Source organism: Gobio gobio (assembly GCF_949357685.1).
Source record: "Gobio gobio genome assembly, chromosome: 2".
In the NCBI taxonomy this organism is placed as follows: Eukaryota; Metazoa; Chordata; class Actinopteri; order Cypriniformes; family Gobionidae; genus Gobio; species Gobio gobio.
In genome coordinates, this window is record NC_137098.1 from 18,270,077 (window position 1) to 18,291,233 (window position 21,157).

Genomic DNA, 21,157 nt, shown 5'->3' on the forward strand with positions numbered 1-21,157 from the left:
GAATTATCCTCCAAAATCAAACCAACTGTCCATTGAGTCCAATAGAAACTCACTCACAGTGGCACAAGTGTGGGAGGGGCTCCACTCCATTTCCTCTAAAACTCCCAAGGTGATGGACGATGTGGCCGGCTCACACACCTGGTCAGACGTGTGCCTGGGTTCCACCCCTCCTTCTTGCACTGGCTCTCTGTCTGCGGTGAGCTCAGGCATTGTGTCCATCTCACACGGTGGTGTCTGGCTGGAGTCTGGAGTGGAGCTAGTGTCCTCCTGCGGGGAAGAAATCCAGTCCATTCATCACCAGCATGTAGTATATGGGGTGAAATCCACCGGGGACCGTTCGCTGGCAGACGTGCCTTCGCCTGCTCTCTCAGGTCGGTGTAGTAAAATACATGGAGCGATTCATTGTGTGTCAGGCATGCCAGGTCAAGGAAATCCTGGGTGTGATCCACAAGCGAATGGTCCCTCTGCTCCAGGCATAATAGTTGCTGGTAGATCCATGTGTGAAAAGAAACCAAAAAGAAAAAAAATACACACAAAAGAGACACTGCAACTATATCTTATTTTGGGTCAGGTCTTCTGTTCGATTGCAGGAAGAAGCACAATGATGAATAATTAGATGCAAAGAGTCTTTTAATAGTATCCACAGGTACTTAAACATAAAGCAGGCAGGGAAACACAACTGTAGTATAAACGAGACCGGACAAAGCTCAAATGAAACAAGGACTTACACAGATCAAACAAGGTAATTAAAGACAAACAGCTGATGAATTATGAACAGAATGATTAATCAAATTAGTAACTATGGTTACAATCTGAGGCGGGAAAATGGCAAACAAAGTCCAAACATAATAGAATCGTGACACATGTAATTCCACAATCATACAGTGCTTTTTGAGGAAGTCAAATGGAGAAGTATTTACTTCATTAAAAGATTTATACAATTTGTCTTCTGAAGTCATATGATGCTTTGAGTGAGGAAAAGTGATTATGATATTGATCATATTATACAGTATATCAAGTGATTATTAAATGAAAATGTTGCAGTTCATAGAAGCTCCCAAGAGACTCCCAAAAAATTGTCCATGTGACTAGGGATGGCTCAATACCACAATTTTGGCCTCGGTACGGTACCACAATCTAATACCGAAGTACCGATATTAAATCGATACCAAACAGGGTCTGAATTTTGGCGCGGGTATTGCGCATAATTTTACTCTCGCAAGTTTGGGGTTTATGAACCGGGAAATTACCGCAAATGTTTATTATTAAATTAATCAAACAAAGATTATCACATCAAATCAGGCTTTTGGAAACGTTCTTGTGAGAAGTAATTTCAGCAATACTGCATGTCTCCCTTCTCTAGCTCTCAAAATTTGGTAATTGCTTCTGGCTTCAAAAGACATCGCCCCTGCACTGTAAAAGCAATCTGCACACTCAGATTCAACACTTTCGCTGATGTTTCGGGAGAGCTGACGGAAATCACTTGCCCACATATTTTTAAACCTCACCAATTTGAACATGCAAGCGATTTTATAGAATTTCGTGGAATTTCGTTTAATGGAAGCTCTTTGAGAGAGAGTTTTCTTTGCGCTCATACAAACAACAATCACACAAGCCTAAAGAGCTTGCGCATTCCAAATTAAGTTGTTTTTCCTGAGTCAAATACACACAAAATTATGTTAAAAATGTCCATCTTTAGTGAGTAGTCACATAAACACAGTTGGTTATGTCTTTCACGAATGTAAATAGTGCAATAGTATGCGTGCAAATATTATTATGAAATCTAAACGTCACTAGTTGAAATCGAACGCTGGAGATTTCGTTATATTCAAACGATATGATCTTGTATGTGCGTTGATCAGTGTTAAAAGAAAATAAATGTCTAAATTAGATCGTTTGAATTATGCACTCACCTGTCGATCTCTTAATGTCTTGTACAAGACAGGAATGGCAAGTGACAGATGCTTGGCAAGGTTTGATGGTTCTTCAGCAGTTTTGTAAGCAAAGTAATTCCAAATTTCACGTCTACTCTCTTTATTAATTAGTTTTGGGCGTGTTGAGTGAGATTCAACTGCTGTATTCATTTTGTTCTTTGTTGCCACATTTGCCGGTTTCACGTCAGTTTGGGTACCGCACTGCCCCCTAGCGCTGAATTTCGGAACAGCAGTATATACCGAAATGAGCAAAATCATGATATTGTCCCATTTGAAATAAAATATATACCGGTATTTTCCCAGTACCGGTATACCGCGCATTCCTACATGTGACTTGTGCACTATTGCAAGTCTTTTGAAGTCATGCTATAGAGAACAGAAATTTAAGTTTTGTGAAAATATTTTTCTTTCAGTAATTAACTTCTAGATGGTACCCCTTCAAGTTGGCCCTATTTAGCTTTTTGGGATATTATCATTTATGTAGTGTATAATATAGTTATAGATCATGAGTTTCAAAGATCAAATTGCACGATAAATGGAGTTATTGTCTCCCGAAAGAATGAAGATATTCTGAACTGCACGCACTGTAAGCACTAAACCAATCACAGTAGACTGGGCCATCTGACCAATCAGGGCAGTGTTAGATCTTGTAAAGGAGGGGTTTAGAAAGACCAAATCCTTGATTGAACTGTTTGAGAGACAGTGAGAAAAGAGGTGATGCTGCAATATATATTATGTGAAAATTAAAGTGTTTCTTGGATGCATGTAAAACTATTGTAGGAGACCTCCAAAACAAAATAAGGAACCTTTAAAATAGCATAATGGGCCACTTTAAGCCAGGGCCTACTATTCAAGGAAAATCTGTCACTTCATGGAGCTCCCATGAAATTCCAAAAAAATTGTCCATGTGCACTACATTGTGAGTCTTTTGGAGCCATAGCTTTGTGTGGAACAGAAATTTGTCTGAAATGTGAAATCTTTTTCCAAATTGTGCCCCTTAATTACGCCTGTTTGTCCGTCTGTATCTCTGAAAATCACTGCACTAAAATGCTAAATGACTTCACATTAGCCCAGTGACCTTTTCAAACACCTTCCACATCCATTGTGTCTGCATTAAGAGCTTACTGGGCAATTTATGTTGTTGTAAACTGTATTTCACTGCAAACGGCCCCCATGAAAGCAATTTGATTGATTATATTATTTACCGTCCGGTCTTGGAGATGTCAGCTGTAACGAGCACAAGTGGTTTCTTTGATCGACTATCAGACACAGTCAGTAAAGACCCATTCTTCAGTTTACTCTCTTTATATTTTTGTCCTTGATAAGTGAAAGAGAGGAGGCTGATGCTTTGCATGAGTTTCTTAATGAAACACTGGTTTCCATGGCGATGACAGGTCCTTTGTGTAGTTGGCTATTCGTTAAGTCTGTGATATGAGTAATCTTGATTTTTGGTATGAAACCTACAACAAAGCTGTTTATTTACCCATATAAATTGACTCATATACACAACTGTGTTTGTCATCCACTACAAAATCGAAGCCATGATTAATTTCAATATAGACTGATTTTAGTTATCTTTACACATCGTCCCATAGAAAACAAGTAAAGATTTGCCAAAACATTGTGATAGAAGTAATATTGGATTACGTAATAAAGTAAACCTAAATTGCTTCAGTCCAGTAAGTGTTAATCTTCAAATATTACTAACAATATAAAAGGTATTCTTAAAATTCAGTAAAAAATTCACAACAAAAAGACACATGTACCACAAAGAATTTGTATCAAAATTTGTATTTTTATTGTCATATGTACATACAGCACTAATAAGCGAGATTATGTGCAGTAAGCTAAATAAACAACCCATCCACTTCGTATTATTCTTTTGTATACTGTGTATAATGTAAATGTAAATATGATGTGTGAATAAGCTAAAGTCCCAAAAAGTCGGCGTGTTCCTTTAACATTAACTACACATTGCTACAGTAGTCCAGCTTCTGTCTAATATTTGGCTGGAAGATTTATTGGCAAAGCTCCAGTTTAATTTTGCCGAGAGGAGAGTAGGAGTAAATGGCAGATCATGAAGATTTGATGTGATATCTAGCAGGCTTCTGTCATTTGCAAGGGCTGAGAAATTGATCTAATTGGTGGGAACAAAGACTCCATGAAATGATTTGATGATCATTTTTGTCCCTGTGTTGACATGTTTCCTATAAAGATTTGATGCAGGACATATCAAAGGTTCTTTTATTTTAAATATTCAGTAGCTTTTATGTGACTATTTGCTGCTTGTAGCATAGAGCACAAAAGTAGAGCACAAAAATCCATTTCATTTTTTCCATAGGGGAATTGATTTTTAATGATAACTTATAAACCTTTAAAGACTACTGTGAGCCCAAAGGTTATTAATTGATGGTATACAGTATGCTAATTCGTTAAAGCCATCAGTGTGCTTTATTTTAGCTTATATTGAATTAACCACAATTTTGCAAATACATTTCCACCAATCAGAAAATTGCAATAAGCAAATCCTGCCAAGATAATTTAGCTCCACCCACTACCATGAAGCGATGCAAATTATGTAATGTAATAGAGTCTCCCTACGCTGTCAAACTACTTAAATATTTGTGTATTGTAAAAGCATATTTCTCTATGCACATTCAACATCTTCTATTGCTATTTTTGTTCATGGAAAAGGGGATAATTTTGGTTTGATAGACATGGACTAAAAGCCACAAAACCACAGTTTTGATTTGAAAGAAAAAGCATTATTAGAATTGTTCCCACTTTGAATCAGAGCATAATAGAGGTTTATTATCACAAGCCTCCAACAGTGTAACCCTGTGCCTGTGTGTTTCAGAGCTCTTTTATTTAGGCTAGTTTCTGTGGATCTGAGTCAGTGTCATTAGCTTCCCACTGTTAGTGAATCGAAGAAACTCAGGGTGTGTGTGGTTTTATTGTTTTGTTGTATCATTCTGGAAGAATCTGTGTGTGCGTGTGCATGTAACAATCTCATGCACTGTTAAGAATGAAAACGTGCAGCTGTTGCTTTCAAAGGGATAGTTCATACAAAATGAGAATTCTGTCTGTATTTACTCAGATTACTAGTGGAAATTTTGGAGAAAATTCCAAAAGAATTAGGATTTGGACTGTCAAGCTCTAAAATGACAAAAGGTATCAGAAAATGGTCCATACTACTGTATTTTTTTTGTGCTTCTGGATATTAGACAAAAAATACATCTGACAAACTGGGTTTGTCTTATATTAAGGGTCTAGACTTTTACATGTCAATTTACACCAATACCTAAAACTGTCTATTAATGCAGATTTTCGTTGTACTTTGAGTAAAGATAAAGGATAAAGCATAAAGCAACATTTGTTTTACAACCATTTATGTATGCACCGTTATTGATACAGTTCCCGCATGTGCCTCGCAATAAATTAGAAATATACACACACATTGGTTTGTTAATGGACATACACTTGTTAATACTGATGGTGGGGAATTACAGTTGCAACATCTCATAATGTACCTCAAAATGAGTAGTGTATCCCTGAGAAACATCCTGCTCAAGTCGTCCTTGCAATGGAGATTTGGGTTGAATAACTAGTTATTCCAGTGTTTCATCATCGGACTCACGTTCGAAATGATAGGGTAAAATTGACGTCATCGTTACTATCTTTACAGTGTGTATAATCGCTGAGCTTTATGAAGCCTCCCGATGGAGCTCTACGTGGTAGACCAATCACAACAGACTGGGCAATCTGGCCAATCAGAGCACAGTAGGATCGCGGAAAGGAGGGATTTAGAGAGGTGTACTCTTCAAAACTCCAAAACTAAATTAGGAAACTTTAAAATAGCATAATGGGGCACTTTAAAGTTTTAGTAATTTTGTTTTGTTTCGGTTATTTTGGTTATATATTTTTTAAAATACATCTGTATAATTTCATTTATTTTATTTTAAATTTTATATTTTTTAGTTTGTTATTTTGGTACATCAAGTTGAAAATGAGAAATGTTGCCTTGGCAACTAACTAAAATAAAACACGATTATTTATTGAAATATTTTATTTGTTAAAGTTTATTTCATTCCAAGTAACAAAACAGTTATTTATTATAGTTTTAGTTAAATATAATAACCCTGCTGTCAACAGATGAAGCACATTTTATGTTACCTGACAGAACATTTTATAGTGTATGTGGGTTTTGTAATGGTTTTATTTGGTGTGTGTTTTTGTAGAGAACTCAGAACACCACAGACACCCTTCAGAATGTCACGGCCCGAAACCTGACCGACTTCCTGCTCAAGAGCTACCAGAAATCGGGCAAAATACGGTAATGGCACGCACTCATTTCACAGCATGTGCAGAATGAAATATGATCAAATAGGCATAATTGGTGTGTATGTGTGTGTGCGCGTGCAGGTATGGAGGAATGTCTGTAGGTGGCGTGAACTCGCAGGTCACACTGAATGAGTCTGACATTACAGCAGTGATCGGCGACCTCAAATCATTCTTCAACATCTCACAGGTGAGAGCGCTGCCACATTAGGACATTACTGACATCCTGCCCTCCAGAAATGACGGGTCAAGAGTGGCATTATGGGCATTTTTGACTGATCTCAGATTTGGTGTTTTCATCAGTCTAAAGAAGTTTCTGATAGATGTGATTCCAAAACCTTACAACTCATTGCACTCTACAAACCACAGAGATCTGGTTTCTGGCAAGATGTTTACTGCATTTTTTTCAATTATGATGGTTTGTTTTTTTAGGTGTTCTAACTATATTTACTGTTGCACAACTTACGTGTTTAAGTGAACTGATTTCAGTGTTATTTACAGAGAAATTGCACAGTCCTTTGTTGTAATATTGAATCATGCTGAAAATTATTATATTTTCCAGAAAATTTGTTGCACCTGACTCTTACAGTAAGTTGCACCAGAGCAAATTTGCATTGAGGAAAACAAACAAACAACTACACACACAAAAAAAATCTGATAAGTCAAATTGTATTATTACATTCATAAATATTGTAAAATAGTGGTGCATAATATAACTTATAGGGCCCTATCATACACCTGGCGCAATGCGACGGCAGGTGTGACACAAGTGTTTTTTGCTAATTTCAGCCCGACGCAGTTATCATCTTCACATTCAGCGCCACATTGTTTAAATGGCAAATGCATTTGTGCCTATTTGTGCGCCCATGGGTGTGCTGGTCTGAAACCGAGGTGTGTCCAGGCGCATTGTTGGCGCGTTGCTATTTTGAGGCAACTGAAAACGACTGTGCCATTGACCAACAAAAACCTGGTCTAAAGTCAATAGCGCAGTATTGTTTGTGTTATTTATAGGACACGCTAGTAATTGTGGATTATAGGTGGGTCCACAACGCGTGTACACTGCTTATTACACACACAGGGACACGTAGCACACAAACATTTTTAAATATGAAAACTTATTGGATTAAAATGTAAAAGATCATTATTGTGTACATAATAGGGGTGTAACGGTACACAAAACTGAGGGTTCGGTATGTACCTCGGTTTTGAAGTCACGGTTCGGTATGGGTTCGGTACAGCAGTTTTACAAATTGCTTTTTATTTATTTTTGTTAAACAGTGGTTTACTGAAAAATGTGTCTGTCCTTAAATGAATAAAATGATAACTAAAAGTTTATTGAAGATATTGCTGTAAACTATATAGGGAGCCCTTACTTGCACATTAAGGTTAACAACAGAGCCCAATCTATTAGCCTAAATTCAGTTTCTTATTCATTTTTAGGTATAATAATCAACACTCAAATAACATATTGTACGCAAACATGTAAACTTCACATAAGGTCGTTTTTGCATTAACTTCTAAATCTAATAATACAATTTTATTTTATTTTATCCAATTCGTTGTTGAAATATAATCATTTATTCACAGTAACTGTCATTTTCATGACAGATTTATTTAAACATACATTAAATAATCAAGACATCACTAACAGGTTAAGTAGAATATAATAAATATAATGGCTAATATAGTGCATATATTTCATGAAAGAGTTGATTTCTCTAGTGAATAAAAGCTGTGGACACTGAATGACTGCCTGAGGTAAATATGCTACATGACATTGTTCATAAGTAGTTTTATAGAAGTCTTTTCGCCGTTGAAACACTGATTGAGCGATTACACGACTTATGATACAGTTCAGTAAGTTGTAATGTATCCTCAACATAGATATTAATACATGTTTATTCTTTAGGAAGAGATGATCAATCGTGTTCACAGATGATCGCGTTCACACGCGCGCGCCAAACGCAACTGGCTTTTAAAGGGAATGGGAGATGAGACTCTGGTTGGTTCGGTGCGTGTTACGCCCAAAACACACCCATGACTCATTAAGAAAAAGGGGCCAACCCTTATAGCATGCGCTGGGTGTGCTGACCATTGTTCTGTCGTTAAACTAGCAAAAGTGGATTCGGACACACCTTGAGTGCACTTGCGCCATGTGCTTTAGACTATGCGCTTAGATCGTTAAAATAGGGCCCATAGTGGTGTTCATACAAACAATATTTATTAAATGCCAAGCCTAAACAGATTTACAAAGCGAAAGCGCAATTGCATTTTTTTTTTGCATACTGTACTACAGTCAGTTGTAAACTAAACTGTGTAACCTTTTCTGTTTACGTTGACTACATTTTAGTGTTGTGATAAAGAGGCTGATATGTCAGATTAGCAATGCCTAGAACTGATTTGTGCATATTTTTCTGTGCGTTTTCTATTTTGCGTGCTTGACATTATAATTATTATACACCGCACGTTTCTGATGATTCAGTGGTTGGAAGCTATTCAGCCAACCTCTAAACAAATTATTATTGTTTTTTTTTTTTGGGCTATTTTGCTTGAGAATGAAGAGGTGAATTAATGAATTTAAAGGACGTTGCTTTCAAAAACACCAACATTGGCCTATATAGTTTGAAAATACAATTACGTACCACTTACATATTACAGACATTTCCTACTACAAAAGTATAACTAAATGATCAGAATCAGTTTAATAAGCTTCAGAATATTTGTGTCATTTATTTTTTATAACTGTTGATTAAAGCCAAATTATCACATTTTTATTGTAGTTATCATAACAATGTGTATTTGTTTCATTGCAGACAGTTTAATTTACCCTGGTGTTGGTAACATCATATTAATTTTCATAACAAGTATTTTTACATTTGCTGCATCCAATCATTTGTTCCATTTGCATATATGTTGATCAAAACATGGTGAAATATCTCCATTTAAATATGCATGAGCAGCTTGAGCACATGTCGGTGATGTGAAGTGTGCTTTATTTACTGTTTCTTAATGGCATGCAAAGCTTTTCAGGCCTTTGAAACCATTATAATGATGTGAAAATTCCCACCAGCTCTTCACTTAGCATTTACTTATCAAAATGTTAATGTTCTTCTCCCTCTGTGCAATTGTGTTAATTTTTTTTTTATGCTTAAAAAAGGATATCAGTTGCTCTACTTAAATTCAGGTACTGTAACCTTCCCATGAATATAATATTATTCCCTCATATTCTGTTGTCTTTTTTAAATGGCGAGTAAAAACTGGTTTGATTGGGACTGCCAACCGTCCAGTATAACAGAGAGTTGCATTCTGTATTAAATCTTTTTGACCTTAATGTATAAGCAACTCGTTCATGAACAATTTACAGTAATTTATAACTAAAATAATTTCTAATTTTATAATATACTAAAAATATACTAAAAGCCTTCATATCTCAGGTGTAATGCATGCCTGACATAATTGTATTGTAATGCTGTAAAAACACATTGCATTTCACTCAAACAAGTTTCCTAGGCTACATACACCGATCAGGCATAACATTATGACAGGTGAAATTAATAACATTGATTATCTCTTCATCACGGCACCTGTTAGTGGGTGGGATATATTAGGTGGCAAGTGAACATTTTGTCCTTAAAGTTGATGCGCTAGAAGCAGGAAAAATGGGCAAGCGTAAGGATTTGAGCGAGTTTGACAAAGGCCAAATTGTGATGGCTAGACTATTGTGATAGAGCATCTCCAGAACTACAGCTCTTGTGGGGTGTTCCCGGTCTGCAGTGGTCAGTATCATTCAGCAGGATAATGGCACCCTGCCACAAAGCAAAAATGGTTCAGGGATGGTTTGAGGAGCACAACAACGAATTTGAGGTGTTGACTTGGCCTCCAAATTCCCCAGATCTCATTCCAATCAAGCATCTTTGGGATGTGCTGAACAAGCAAGTCCGATCCATGAAGGCGCCACCTCACAACTTACAGTACTTGCTAACCTCTTGGTGCGAGATACCACAGCACACCTTCAGGGGTCTAGTGGAGTCCATGCCTCGACGGGTCAGGGTGGTTTTGGCAGCAAAAGGGGGACACCAACACAATATTAGTCATAATGTCATGCCTGATTGGTGTACATGAAAAAAGTGTAGGCATAAGCATGAATTTAAAAAAAAAAAATTATTATTATTATTATAAAAAAAGTAAAAAGCATGGTCTTTGATAATAACAACGAACACTGTAGAGCTGGAGTTTTGATATTTTGTTGTCCTAACGATGCATCATTTTATGGGTAGTTACGTTTCATTATTATATCAATTTAGCATTAGCACTAGCAACCCTAGTTATGACACAATGTAATACTGTTGAATCCTTGAGTATAAGCAGAGCTTGAATTTGAAAGCAAGAGCAAGTCTCTTCGGCAGCGTGCCAGTGTCTGTGCCGTCTAATGGGATTTTAATGCTGCTTAGCTCTGTGATGGACGGATGTAATGCTAATAGCAGGACGTTAGGACTCCCTCTCATTCAAACAGGCACTGGAGAGTTTTTGGCACCTTCACTTTGAGTTATTAGTGTTCATCGAGTATTTACAGTGTCGCCTGGGGAGCAGCAGACATTATAATTTGTGTCTAATATCTGTCAGTGAGACATTATGCTCACCAGCGCTGCATTTATTTGATCAAAAACAGTAATATTGTGAAATATTATTACAATTTAAAATGTATTTTCCATGTGAAAGTATTTTAAAATGTAATTTGTTCCTGTGATGTTTAAGCTGAATTTTCAGCATCATTACTCCAGTTTTCAGTGTCACATGATCCTTCGGAAATCATTCTAATATGCTGATTTGCTGCTCAAGAATAATTTCTGATTATCATCTATGTTGAAAACAGCTGTGCTGCTTCATATTTTTGTGGAAACCATGATACTTTTTTTAGGATTCTTTGATGATTAGATAGTTATAGAAATGAAAAGCATTTATTTGAAATATAAATCTTTGTAGCATTTATAAATGTCTTTACTGTCACTTTTGATAAATGTAGTAGAATCAGGATAAAAGTTTTGGACCCACTTTATATTAGGTGGACTTAACTACTATGTACTAACATTTAAGTTAATAATTTTGTACAATGCACTTATTGTGTACATACATGTTTTGACATTGTAAATATATATTAAAAAAATACCTGCATGTAATTACATTTATAATTGACCCTTCCCTTATACCTAACCCTACCCTTAAACTTACCCATACTACCACTAACTGTCCCTAACTTTACCTGTATCCCACCTCAATTTCAGCAAAAGTGTTTTTCAATACAATATGAACACAATAAGTACATTATACTTATTTTTGATTTAAGTACATAGTAGTTAAGGCCACCTAATTTAAAGTGGGACCAAAGTATTGTTTTTTTTTTTGTTAAAAAAAGTTACTGACCCCAAACTTTCAAACAGTAGTATGTTTCTTTCTATATACAATAATACATTTCCATTTCTCTCTCTCTCTCTCTCTCTCCTCTCTCTCTCTCTCTCTCTCTCTCTCTCTCTCTCTCTCTCTCTCTCTCTCTCTCTCTCTCTCTCTCTCTCTCTCTCTCTCTCTCTCTCTCTCTCTCCTCTCTCTCTCTCTCTCTCTCTCTCTCTCTCTCTCTCTCTCTCTCTCTCTCTCTCTCTCTCTCTCTCTCTCTCTCTCTCTCTCTCTCTCTCTCTCTATGCAGTATAACCAGACTGACCAAATTTTCCAGGCCCTTCAGTTGGTTCTATTGGAGTTGGGCACCAGAGACAATATGAAGGTAAGCAACGAGAAGTGGTTGTATATAGACAGTATCTTCAGTGTCCAAGTATGTCAGAAGAGATCAGAGTACAAATCAGGAGTATATCATTTGAACCAGACTTTACCATTTTGAAAAGGTCATTTTTAAAGTAAAATTCTGTGCAAAATGTATTTGAGTTTTAACAAATTGCATTGTGATATCTCAAGCTTAAAGGGATATTTCACCCAAAAATGAAAAATATCCCATAATTTACTCACCCTCAAGCCATCCTATATGACATTCTTCTTTCAAATTAATACAATCAGAGTTATATAAAAAAAAATGTCTCAAGCTCAAGTTTTATAATGGCAGTGAATGGCAGCCCAAAATTTGAAGACCAGAAAAGTGTATCTATCCATTATAAAAGTAATCCACATCCTTCTGATGAGAATCAATGTTTTTTTTTTAAGAAAAATATCCATATTTAAAACTTTGTAAAGTAGAATATTTAGCTCCCTGTGGACCACCTTCCGTATTCAACTTAAGAAGAAAGTGTAGTGCCTCTCACAGTTCAAAGGCTTAAACCACGTCTAATGTCATCGTCCTGCCAGTTACGCTTTTTCGTAAGCTGAATACAGAAGGCGGTCCGCCGGAAGCTAGATATTTTTCTTTATAACGTGTTAAATATGGATATTTTTCTTACAAAAACCCATCGATTCGCTTCAGAAGGCCTTTATTAACCCCCTGGAGCCATATGGATTACTTTTATAATGGATGAATGCATTTTTTTTGGGCTTCAAATTTTGGGCTGCCATTATAAAGTTTGGAAGAGCCAGGACATGTTTTAATATAACTCTGATTGTATTCATCTGAAAAAATAATTTTAACACCTAGGATGGCTTGAGGGTGAGTAAATCATGGGGTAATTTTCACTTTTAGGTGAACTATCCCTTTAATGAATACATATTAAGATAGGCTGTCAATTTAAAGGGGTGCTTTTTTACATTTTTAACTTTCTTTAGTGTGTAATGTTGCTGTTTGAGCATGAAAAAGATCTGCAAAGTTACAAAGCACAAAGTCTCTCTAAAGGTGTTATTCTCTGTATCAGTAAGCACTGTTTCTGAACTCCCTGAAACGCCTCGAATTTTCTTTCGGGAACGCACACAGCACAATTTAAACTCACGATTTTATTTTAAGGGGTGTGACATTTGCGAAAAGCTTGAAGCGGTTGACAAAACAAAACGCTCTGGGCTGCGTTTCCCAAAAGCATCGTAAGCCTAAGTTGATCGTAAAAACGATCGTACGAGTGATCGTAATATTAAGGTCTGTTTCCCAAAAGCATCGTAACTTAAGTAGCACTTGAAAATGATCGTAGATCTACGAGTGCTCTGGAGTAATCGTAAATCTCTAAGTGTATCGTAAGAGGACAGAGTTATGAGGTCACCTACAGGACAACCGGCAGATTAAACCTTTAACTTTATTCAAGTGCATTGTGATAATACTATAAGGTTTTGATTGTACTTTATTGTACACTTTTTTTATTTATTTTTTTATTTTAATATTCTCATTATTATCAATGTTGATAAAAAAAATAAAAAAAACAGTTCTGCTGCTTAATATTTTTGTGGAAACTGACTTTATGATCACTGGATTTTATAAAAAAAAAAATTATGAGGGCAGGTAAAAAACTAAAAAATTATAAATACACATCTGAATTAAATGAGGATATTTATTTCGTCTTTGTGAAAGGTATCTTTTCTTGTTTTTTTTTTGTTCAGCCTTTTGTCAGTGCCTCAGCCTGTAGGTAGTTGCTTTATATAGCCTAGACGTGTTTTGATTGCTAATCCACATCAGATGACAATTATTAGGTGAAACGTTCAGAGGAAACGATTCCATATAAGGTTATATTTCAGCACTTCGCAAATGGACAGCGACTCTTAAGTAGCACTTAGAGCGCGTTCTCGCGCGTTCATGTTAAGTACATTTTTGGGAAACGCACGTGGAATTGCTGCGAGTGATCGTAACTTCGCTCGCAGAACACGCTCTTTAGAGCTAAGATACATCGTTATTGGGAAACCCGGCCCTGGTCCAGCTGACCAATCAGAGTGCATTGTGCTTTTCGGAAGGAGGGGCTTCACAGAGACAGGAACTAAACAGAGCAACAGAGTGTTACTGACAGACTGGGAAATTAGGTGCTGCAACAATGTAAAATGTGAGGGAGGGGCATTCTTTTTGAACATTCAGGCATCAAAACCTATTCTAGCAGACTCTAAAAATAAAATCAAGAATTTGTAAAAGGGCATTATATGTTCTCTTTAAAAAAATAGCACAGATGGAATGTGAGAACGTCTACTGTGTTACTGAGTTTCAGATTGACAATCGTGATTGTGTTCACTGCAGGCCCGTGATAGACTGGTGATCAATGAGATGGGAGAAACAAACTATTGATTTCAAAAGCCCTTGATGTGTCTCATCGCTGATTTGGTTTTAACAATAATGTCTTTTGTCTAATGTCTAATGGTCTTCCTTTGGGGGCTTTTCTGAGGAAATATTGATTATAATCATTTATCATTTAGAGACATTTATTCATTCATTCAAAGTTTGCTTCCTTAAAGTGTGATGTAATTTTGATGACAGGGTTGAAACTTAATCTGAGGGCACAGTTTAAAAGTGTTTTTGACGATATTACAGTTTATTATTGTTAATGTGATTATTACATTTTATTGTTAGTAGGAACCAGTGTTGTTTTAGTATTATTTATATAGTATATTTATAATTTTTTGAATTAGCTTTTATGTTTATAATTTCAATTTAATTTAAGTTTTAGTAATTTTTTTATGTGCTTTTTGTCGTTTTTATTAGGTTTTTATTTTATTTTATTCTGTATAATTTATTTCTGTATTTTGCTTTATTTTAGATTTAGTAATGTTAGTACTTCAACTTCAGCTCTATTTTAGGAAGTTACCATGGCAGCTTGTTTAAAATTTGCATTGCAAGGCTTCCATCTAATATTTATATTTTATTTAATTTTATTTCAATTAACAAAAATGATTCTTAATTTAGTTTTATTTAACAATAATAACACTAGTGGGAACATGATGGACATGTTTTTGAACATCTGTATGTGTGTGTAGGTGTGGTTCAATAATCAGGGTTGGCATTCACTCGTATCGTTCCTGAACGTGGCCAGTAATGGCATTCTGAGAGGAAACCTGCCAGCGGGACTCAAAGCAGGCGACTACGGCATCACAACATTCAACCACCCGCTTAATCTCACTAAAGAACAGCTCTCGTTTGCAGCGTAAGTATGACACAGTACAACATCACATGACTGGAGCATTTAAATTATAAGATGTACACTATATGGACAAAAGAATGGGACATACCTCTTAGCCATGCAGTCTGCATTTACAAACATTTGTGGGGAAAAACGAGTTGTTCTGAAGAGCTCAGTGAATTCAAGCGTGGTACTGTGATAAGATGCCACCTTTGCAATAAGTCAGTTTATGAAATGTCATCCCTGGTAGATATTTCACGGTCAACTGTAAGTGGTATTATCAGAAAGTGGAAGCATTTAGGGAACAGCAGCAACTCAGCTACAAAGTGGAAGACCATGTATAGTCACAGAGCGGGTGCGTAAATGTTGTCAACACTCTGCTGATTCCATAGTTCTAAACTTCCACTGGCATTAATGTCAGCACAACCATTTTTAACATTGATAACAATAAGAGATGTTTCTTGAGCAGCAAATTAGACTGATTTCTGAAGGATCATGTGACACTGACTGGAGTAATGATGCTGAAAATACAGTTTTGCATCACAGGAATAAATAACATTTTACAATATATTACAATAGACTAGAAGTCGACCGATAGTGGATTTTACCGATACCGATAACAAGGTTGGACCGCAGTTGCCGATAACCGATTAATCGATAGTTTTTAAAATGGATACTGGATACTGGAAGTAAACCAGTGCTGAACTTTATAACAAGAAATAAAAAACAGTACTGATCCATGAAAGTGTGCTAAATTAAAAACGTTTAAATATGAATATTAAAATGAGAAGTTCTAACAGAACAAATTCTTCAGAAAAAAATGTAAACATTAAAATACTACAGGTCAAATTTGTTTCTTTACCTATAACCTAGAAACATGCATGTACATTTTCAAAGCTAACACTATGCAAGTCCCTATGCAAAAAGGATGTATTAGCTTACATGAACTATATGCATTATGCATTCATTTTTACAGCTTGTATAAATATGAGCAATACAATTGTACCTTGATCATTCATGTAAGTTCATAGTGCATTAACCAAGGTTAACAGATACAAATTCAAACTCAATTTAATGTTGAAATGAACATACTAACAATGAACAATACTTCCACAGCATTCATTAACCTTAATGTTACAAATGGGATCTTATTGTAGTGTTACCATTTCATATACATCCAAACAGTCTGCTTTTTTAGAAAGAGATGATCTAATAAAAAAACGAATGCGTTTCTGCTTTGTTTATATTTCTGTCGGCAGCATGATGATACAGTTTGCTTTCTCACATCACTATGCAACATTTGGGTCGGACTTGCTTGTAATCACATTGTTTTAACTGCTTGAGGCACAGCTAATGTTAGCGTCATCTCAGCCTCGTTGACAAACATACACACTGCTGTTCTTTACCTGTTAATGCAGTATCTAGTCAAGAAATGAATTACTTTATAATTATTTGGCAACAAGTACTGTAGTGCTCTGTATTCATACTGATTCGCTGTCGTGTTTTAAACACGCATCTGATGTGTCAGCGCTCTCCGTGCAGAATGTGCTTTCCGTGCAGCGAGCAGCCTCACGTGTGAATGTAAACACAGTGACAGTTTTTATTTGGCTTCTAGAGGCCGCTCTCGTGCTTTATAATGCCGGCAGACCATTTCTCAACGCTCTCGTACTGTGTAATAAAAGCGCATCCGTCTCAACCACTCCAGCAACGGACGTAACTCGGAAAAACTATTGGTGTGGATTTTTGCCAATAACCGATTGTTCCACCAATCTGCTATCGGTGCCGATTGATAAAATATAAATATTTGTTTTTATATTAAACAATATAAATGCAGCCTTCGTGAATTAAAGAACACTTACTGCTCACTTTGATGAAAACCTTGCAAAACATGGATGCATTCACTGTGTGTGTGTGTGTGTGTGTGTGTGTGTGTGTGTGTGTGTGTGTGTGTGTGTGTGTGTGTGTGTGTGTGTGTGTGTGTGTGTGTGTGTGTGTGTGTGTGTGTGTGTGTGTGTGTGTGTGTGTGTGTGTGTGTGTGTGTGTGTGTGTGTGTGTGTGTGTGTGTGTGTGTGTGTGTGTGTGTGGGTGGGTGGGTGGGTGGGTGGGTGATTGAGTGAGTGAGTGAGTGAGTGAGTGAGTGAGTGAGTGAGTGAGTGAGTGAGTGAGTGAGTGAGTGAGTGAGTGAGTGAGTGAGTGAGTGAGTGAGGGTGGGTGGGTGGGTGGGTGGGTGATTGAGTGGGTGGGTGGGTGGGTGGGTGAGTGAGTGAGTGAGTGAGTGAGTGAGTGGGTGGGTGGGTGGGTTGGGTTGGTGAGTGAGTGAGTGAGTGAGTGAGTGAGTGAGTGAGTGAGTGAGTGAGTAGGTGAGTAGATGGGGGCGAGTGAGTGAGTGAGTGAGTGAGTGGGTGGGTGGGTGGGTGGGTGATTGAGTGAGTGAGTGAGTGGGTGGGTGAGTGAGTGGGTGGGTGAGTGAGTGGGTGGGTGGGTGGGTGGGTGGGTGAGTGAGTGAGTGAGTGAGTGAGTGGGTGGGTGGGTGGGTGGGTGGGTGATTGAGTGAGTGGGTGGGTAGGTGGGTGATTGAGTGAGTGGGTGGGTGGGTGGGTGAGTGAGTGAGTGGGTGGGTGGGTGGGTGAGTGAGTGAGTTGGGTTGGGTGAGTGAGTGAGTGAGTGAGTGAGTGAGTGAGTGAGTGAGTGAGTGAGTGAGTGAGTGAGTGAGTGAGTGAGTGAGTGAGTGAGTGAGTGAGTGAGTGAGTGAGTGAGTGAGTGAGTGAGTGAGTGAGTGAGTGAGTGAGTGAGGTGAGTGGGTGGGTTGGGTGGGTGGTTGAGTGCTGTGGATTCATGCGTGTGTGTGAGTGTTATGTGTTAAGGTTAAATGACCATCTTCCTGTCTATAATGAGGTCGTCAGTTCCCTCTAATAATGAATAATGCAGTCCTGAAACTCAATCACTTTCACTGTGTGAGAGATTGTGTGTTCAGCATCAAGTCTCACCTGAACTTCAGTGAAGAGAGAGCAAGAGATTTAATCTATTAGGCATAAACAGCAGGGTGTCAAAAAAAATTAGGAACCATTAAATGATTTCCCAGAATGCCCTGCGTGAGGTAGATGTTGTGTAGTCAGAGTTTGTTAAAGTTTTATTCAAAGTAAATTTCGACACACTGAATACCAAGTAGCAACCTTTCTCCGAAACCCACATAGTATCTCAATTTAAAACCCCATAACTATTAATCCGATGCTACAAGACCAGCATCTGTTTTTAAACATGTTTGTCTAAATATTGTGTTGGTTTGGGATTTGTTGGTTATTTTCCCAGAAATGTAACCTGGTAAAAAGCAGTTTTGGCTAAAATAAAGCTGCTATACATGATATCAGACTGTTTAATTTAACAGTAGTAAATAACACAAGCATAATAAGTACTGCATTTTATTTATTTGTGATATTTATATTTACTAAAATAATTGGAAATAAATTATTTGAAAATGTATCAAAAAGATTAGAAAAAAAATATTTTGAAATGAATGCCAACATGAATGAATAAAACATTAGAGAGTTTGCCTTTCTATTATAAGACAGAACTGTTAAACAAAGACAATATCTGTCAAAATAAAAGTCATACTCATGACACTTATCGGCCTATCGGCTGATGCAGATGATAAAAAAAAGCCAAATGTCGGCCAGTATTTCAGCCTTATATCAGTCAACCACTATATATATATTACAGTGGCGCATTGCTGTCACATACATATTGAGGCTGATCATGAGTGGTCCAAGGCCCCAAAAGTTTGTGAAATTTTGATTTAGATTATGGCTATCTGATATGAACTGTATAAGTTCATATCAGATAGTTCATATAAGGCACATAGGCTATATAAATTCTCTAATGTGGATATATGGGCATGGGCATATTTTGTACTCATCACTATACAACACATGTCCTTATTAGGATAAAATATATGTTGTTTTAACGAGAAAAAAAATATTTTAACGACATATCTCGTGATTAAAAATATGTATGTGGCAGCAATGCGTCACCGTAATATATAATTTATGTCATTTTTATTCGTTTTTGTTTGTTTAATACTACTATTTAGGTTTTATTTATTTTTATTTCAGTTTAAGTTTTAGCTTTTATTTTATTTCCAGTTTTTATAATTTTGTATATTTTAAATTGAATTTGACCAAACAATTCAAAAATGGTATCCTGATCCTCTGAATGGCATTGCAATGGCGCTATAATAGTGCAAAAGTATGCATTTGTTTATTCATGTTTATCTTATAATTATTTTAAAACTGTAAGGGCCATATAAATAAAGAAATGCTATGTAATGATGTGCCATAAAATGCTTTGCCAAATTTTGTTTCATACTGAACCCATAAATGAGTAGTTGCACCAGTGGAGAATGTTGTTTATTTGCATGCATAATGTTCTTTATCGGCAATATTGTGCCCAAAAATATAACTGTATTTTGGAAATAAAACATGCATCCCATGAAAAAAAACTAAAAAATAAGACAAAAGAAATCTCTTAAAATATGATCTTGACTGAGATCATCTGATTGGCATTTCAATGGAAACTATGGTGATGTGTTTTAGGCTCGAATAATGCAAATTTAAATGTGCATGTGTAAATTCACCGTATTCATAATCTAACGTCATGTTTTCTTTTCTTATAGGGCCACGAGCTCTACGGATGTGGTGGTGTCGATTTGCGTGATCTTCGCCATGTCCTTCATCCCCGCCAGCTTCGTCCTCTTCCTCATCCAGGAGCGTGTCAGTAAAGCCAAACATTTGCAGTTTGTGAGCGGCGTGAATCCTACCATCTACTGGCTGGCCAACTTCGCCTGGGACATGGTACATGTGGAACACTCTTTGTCTTTGCTGTGCCTCTAATGTTCCTTCTGCTTAGATTAATGGAAAGTGAAGGGTGCACGAGAACTAAAAAGAGGAGCTGAGATAGCTAATTAAAACTCTATTAAAACTCGATCAATTTACCGCTGAATACTGTTCACAGCCTCCATTGGTCTATGTCATATGTTACATTCTCAGTGGAGAGAGATGAATTCACCTTCACTAATAAAGTGCTAATAAATCAATTAGTGTCAAGGGAGATAAAAAGAGGTTTTCAACATATGTAACAAAAAATATTTTTACCCTATAACACACGGAAACCAAAAACACAGTAAGATTTATAATCTATAAAAGCTACACATTTGTTTGTTCATGTTATCTTATTATTTTTTTAAACTGCGAGAGCTACATAAATAAAGAAATGCTACATAATGATGTTCCATAAAATATTTTGCTGTGTACGGAACCCACAAATGTGTAGTTGCACTCTTGAGATTGCAATTTAAAGTAAGATAAACAAAGATATTATTGGCATTAGTTTTATAAAATAAAATATTAAACAAAATGAGAAATATTAGTATAAGACTATTTCACTGTGAAATAAAAAAAAAATTATCTTGGAAAGTAATATTGGTTGTAAAAGTACAATACTTATATTTATGTCTTCATTTTTTTAATATTAAACAATTGAGCATGTATTTTAACGATAAATCACAAGTTTGTGATGGCAGCAGGTTTATAAACTCTTCTCATTGAAATCTGGTTAAATATTTAGCATGTTGCATTTTCATATGCATGTTATAAGTGACACAAACTCATAGCACTTGCAGATATGGGGCCCTATTTTAACGATCTGAAACGCAAGTGTCAAAGCGCGAAGCGCAAGTAACTTTGTGGGCGGGTCTCGGCGCTGTTGCTATTTTCCCGGCGGGATAAATGGCTCTTGCGCCCGGCGCAAATCTAAAATGGGTTGGTCTGAAGTAGCTTCATTATTCATAGGTGTGGTTTGGGCGTAACGTGAATAAACCAA

The 21,157-nt window shown here is 36.6% G+C and overlaps 1 protein-coding gene across 1 annotated transcript in view; it reads left to right on the forward strand.

Annotated features, from left to right (window-relative positions):
• Positions 1–21,157, forward strand: part of LOC307122627 (phospholipid-transporting ATPase ABCA1-like) — a 111,218-nt gene that overhangs the window by 17,931 nt on the left and 72,130 nt on the right. Inside the window, exons 5-9 of the mRNA XM_079810736.1 lie at positions 6,173–6,267; positions 6,357–6,462; positions 11,971–12,045; positions 15,141–15,307; positions 19,953–20,130. Coding sequence (XP_079666862.1) covers positions 6,173–6,267; positions 6,357–6,462; positions 11,971–12,045; positions 15,141–15,307; positions 19,953–20,130 — 621 coding nt within the window. The remainder of the gene's footprint in view (positions 1–6,172; positions 6,268–6,356; positions 6,463–11,970; positions 12,046–15,140; positions 15,308–19,952; positions 20,131–21,157) is intronic.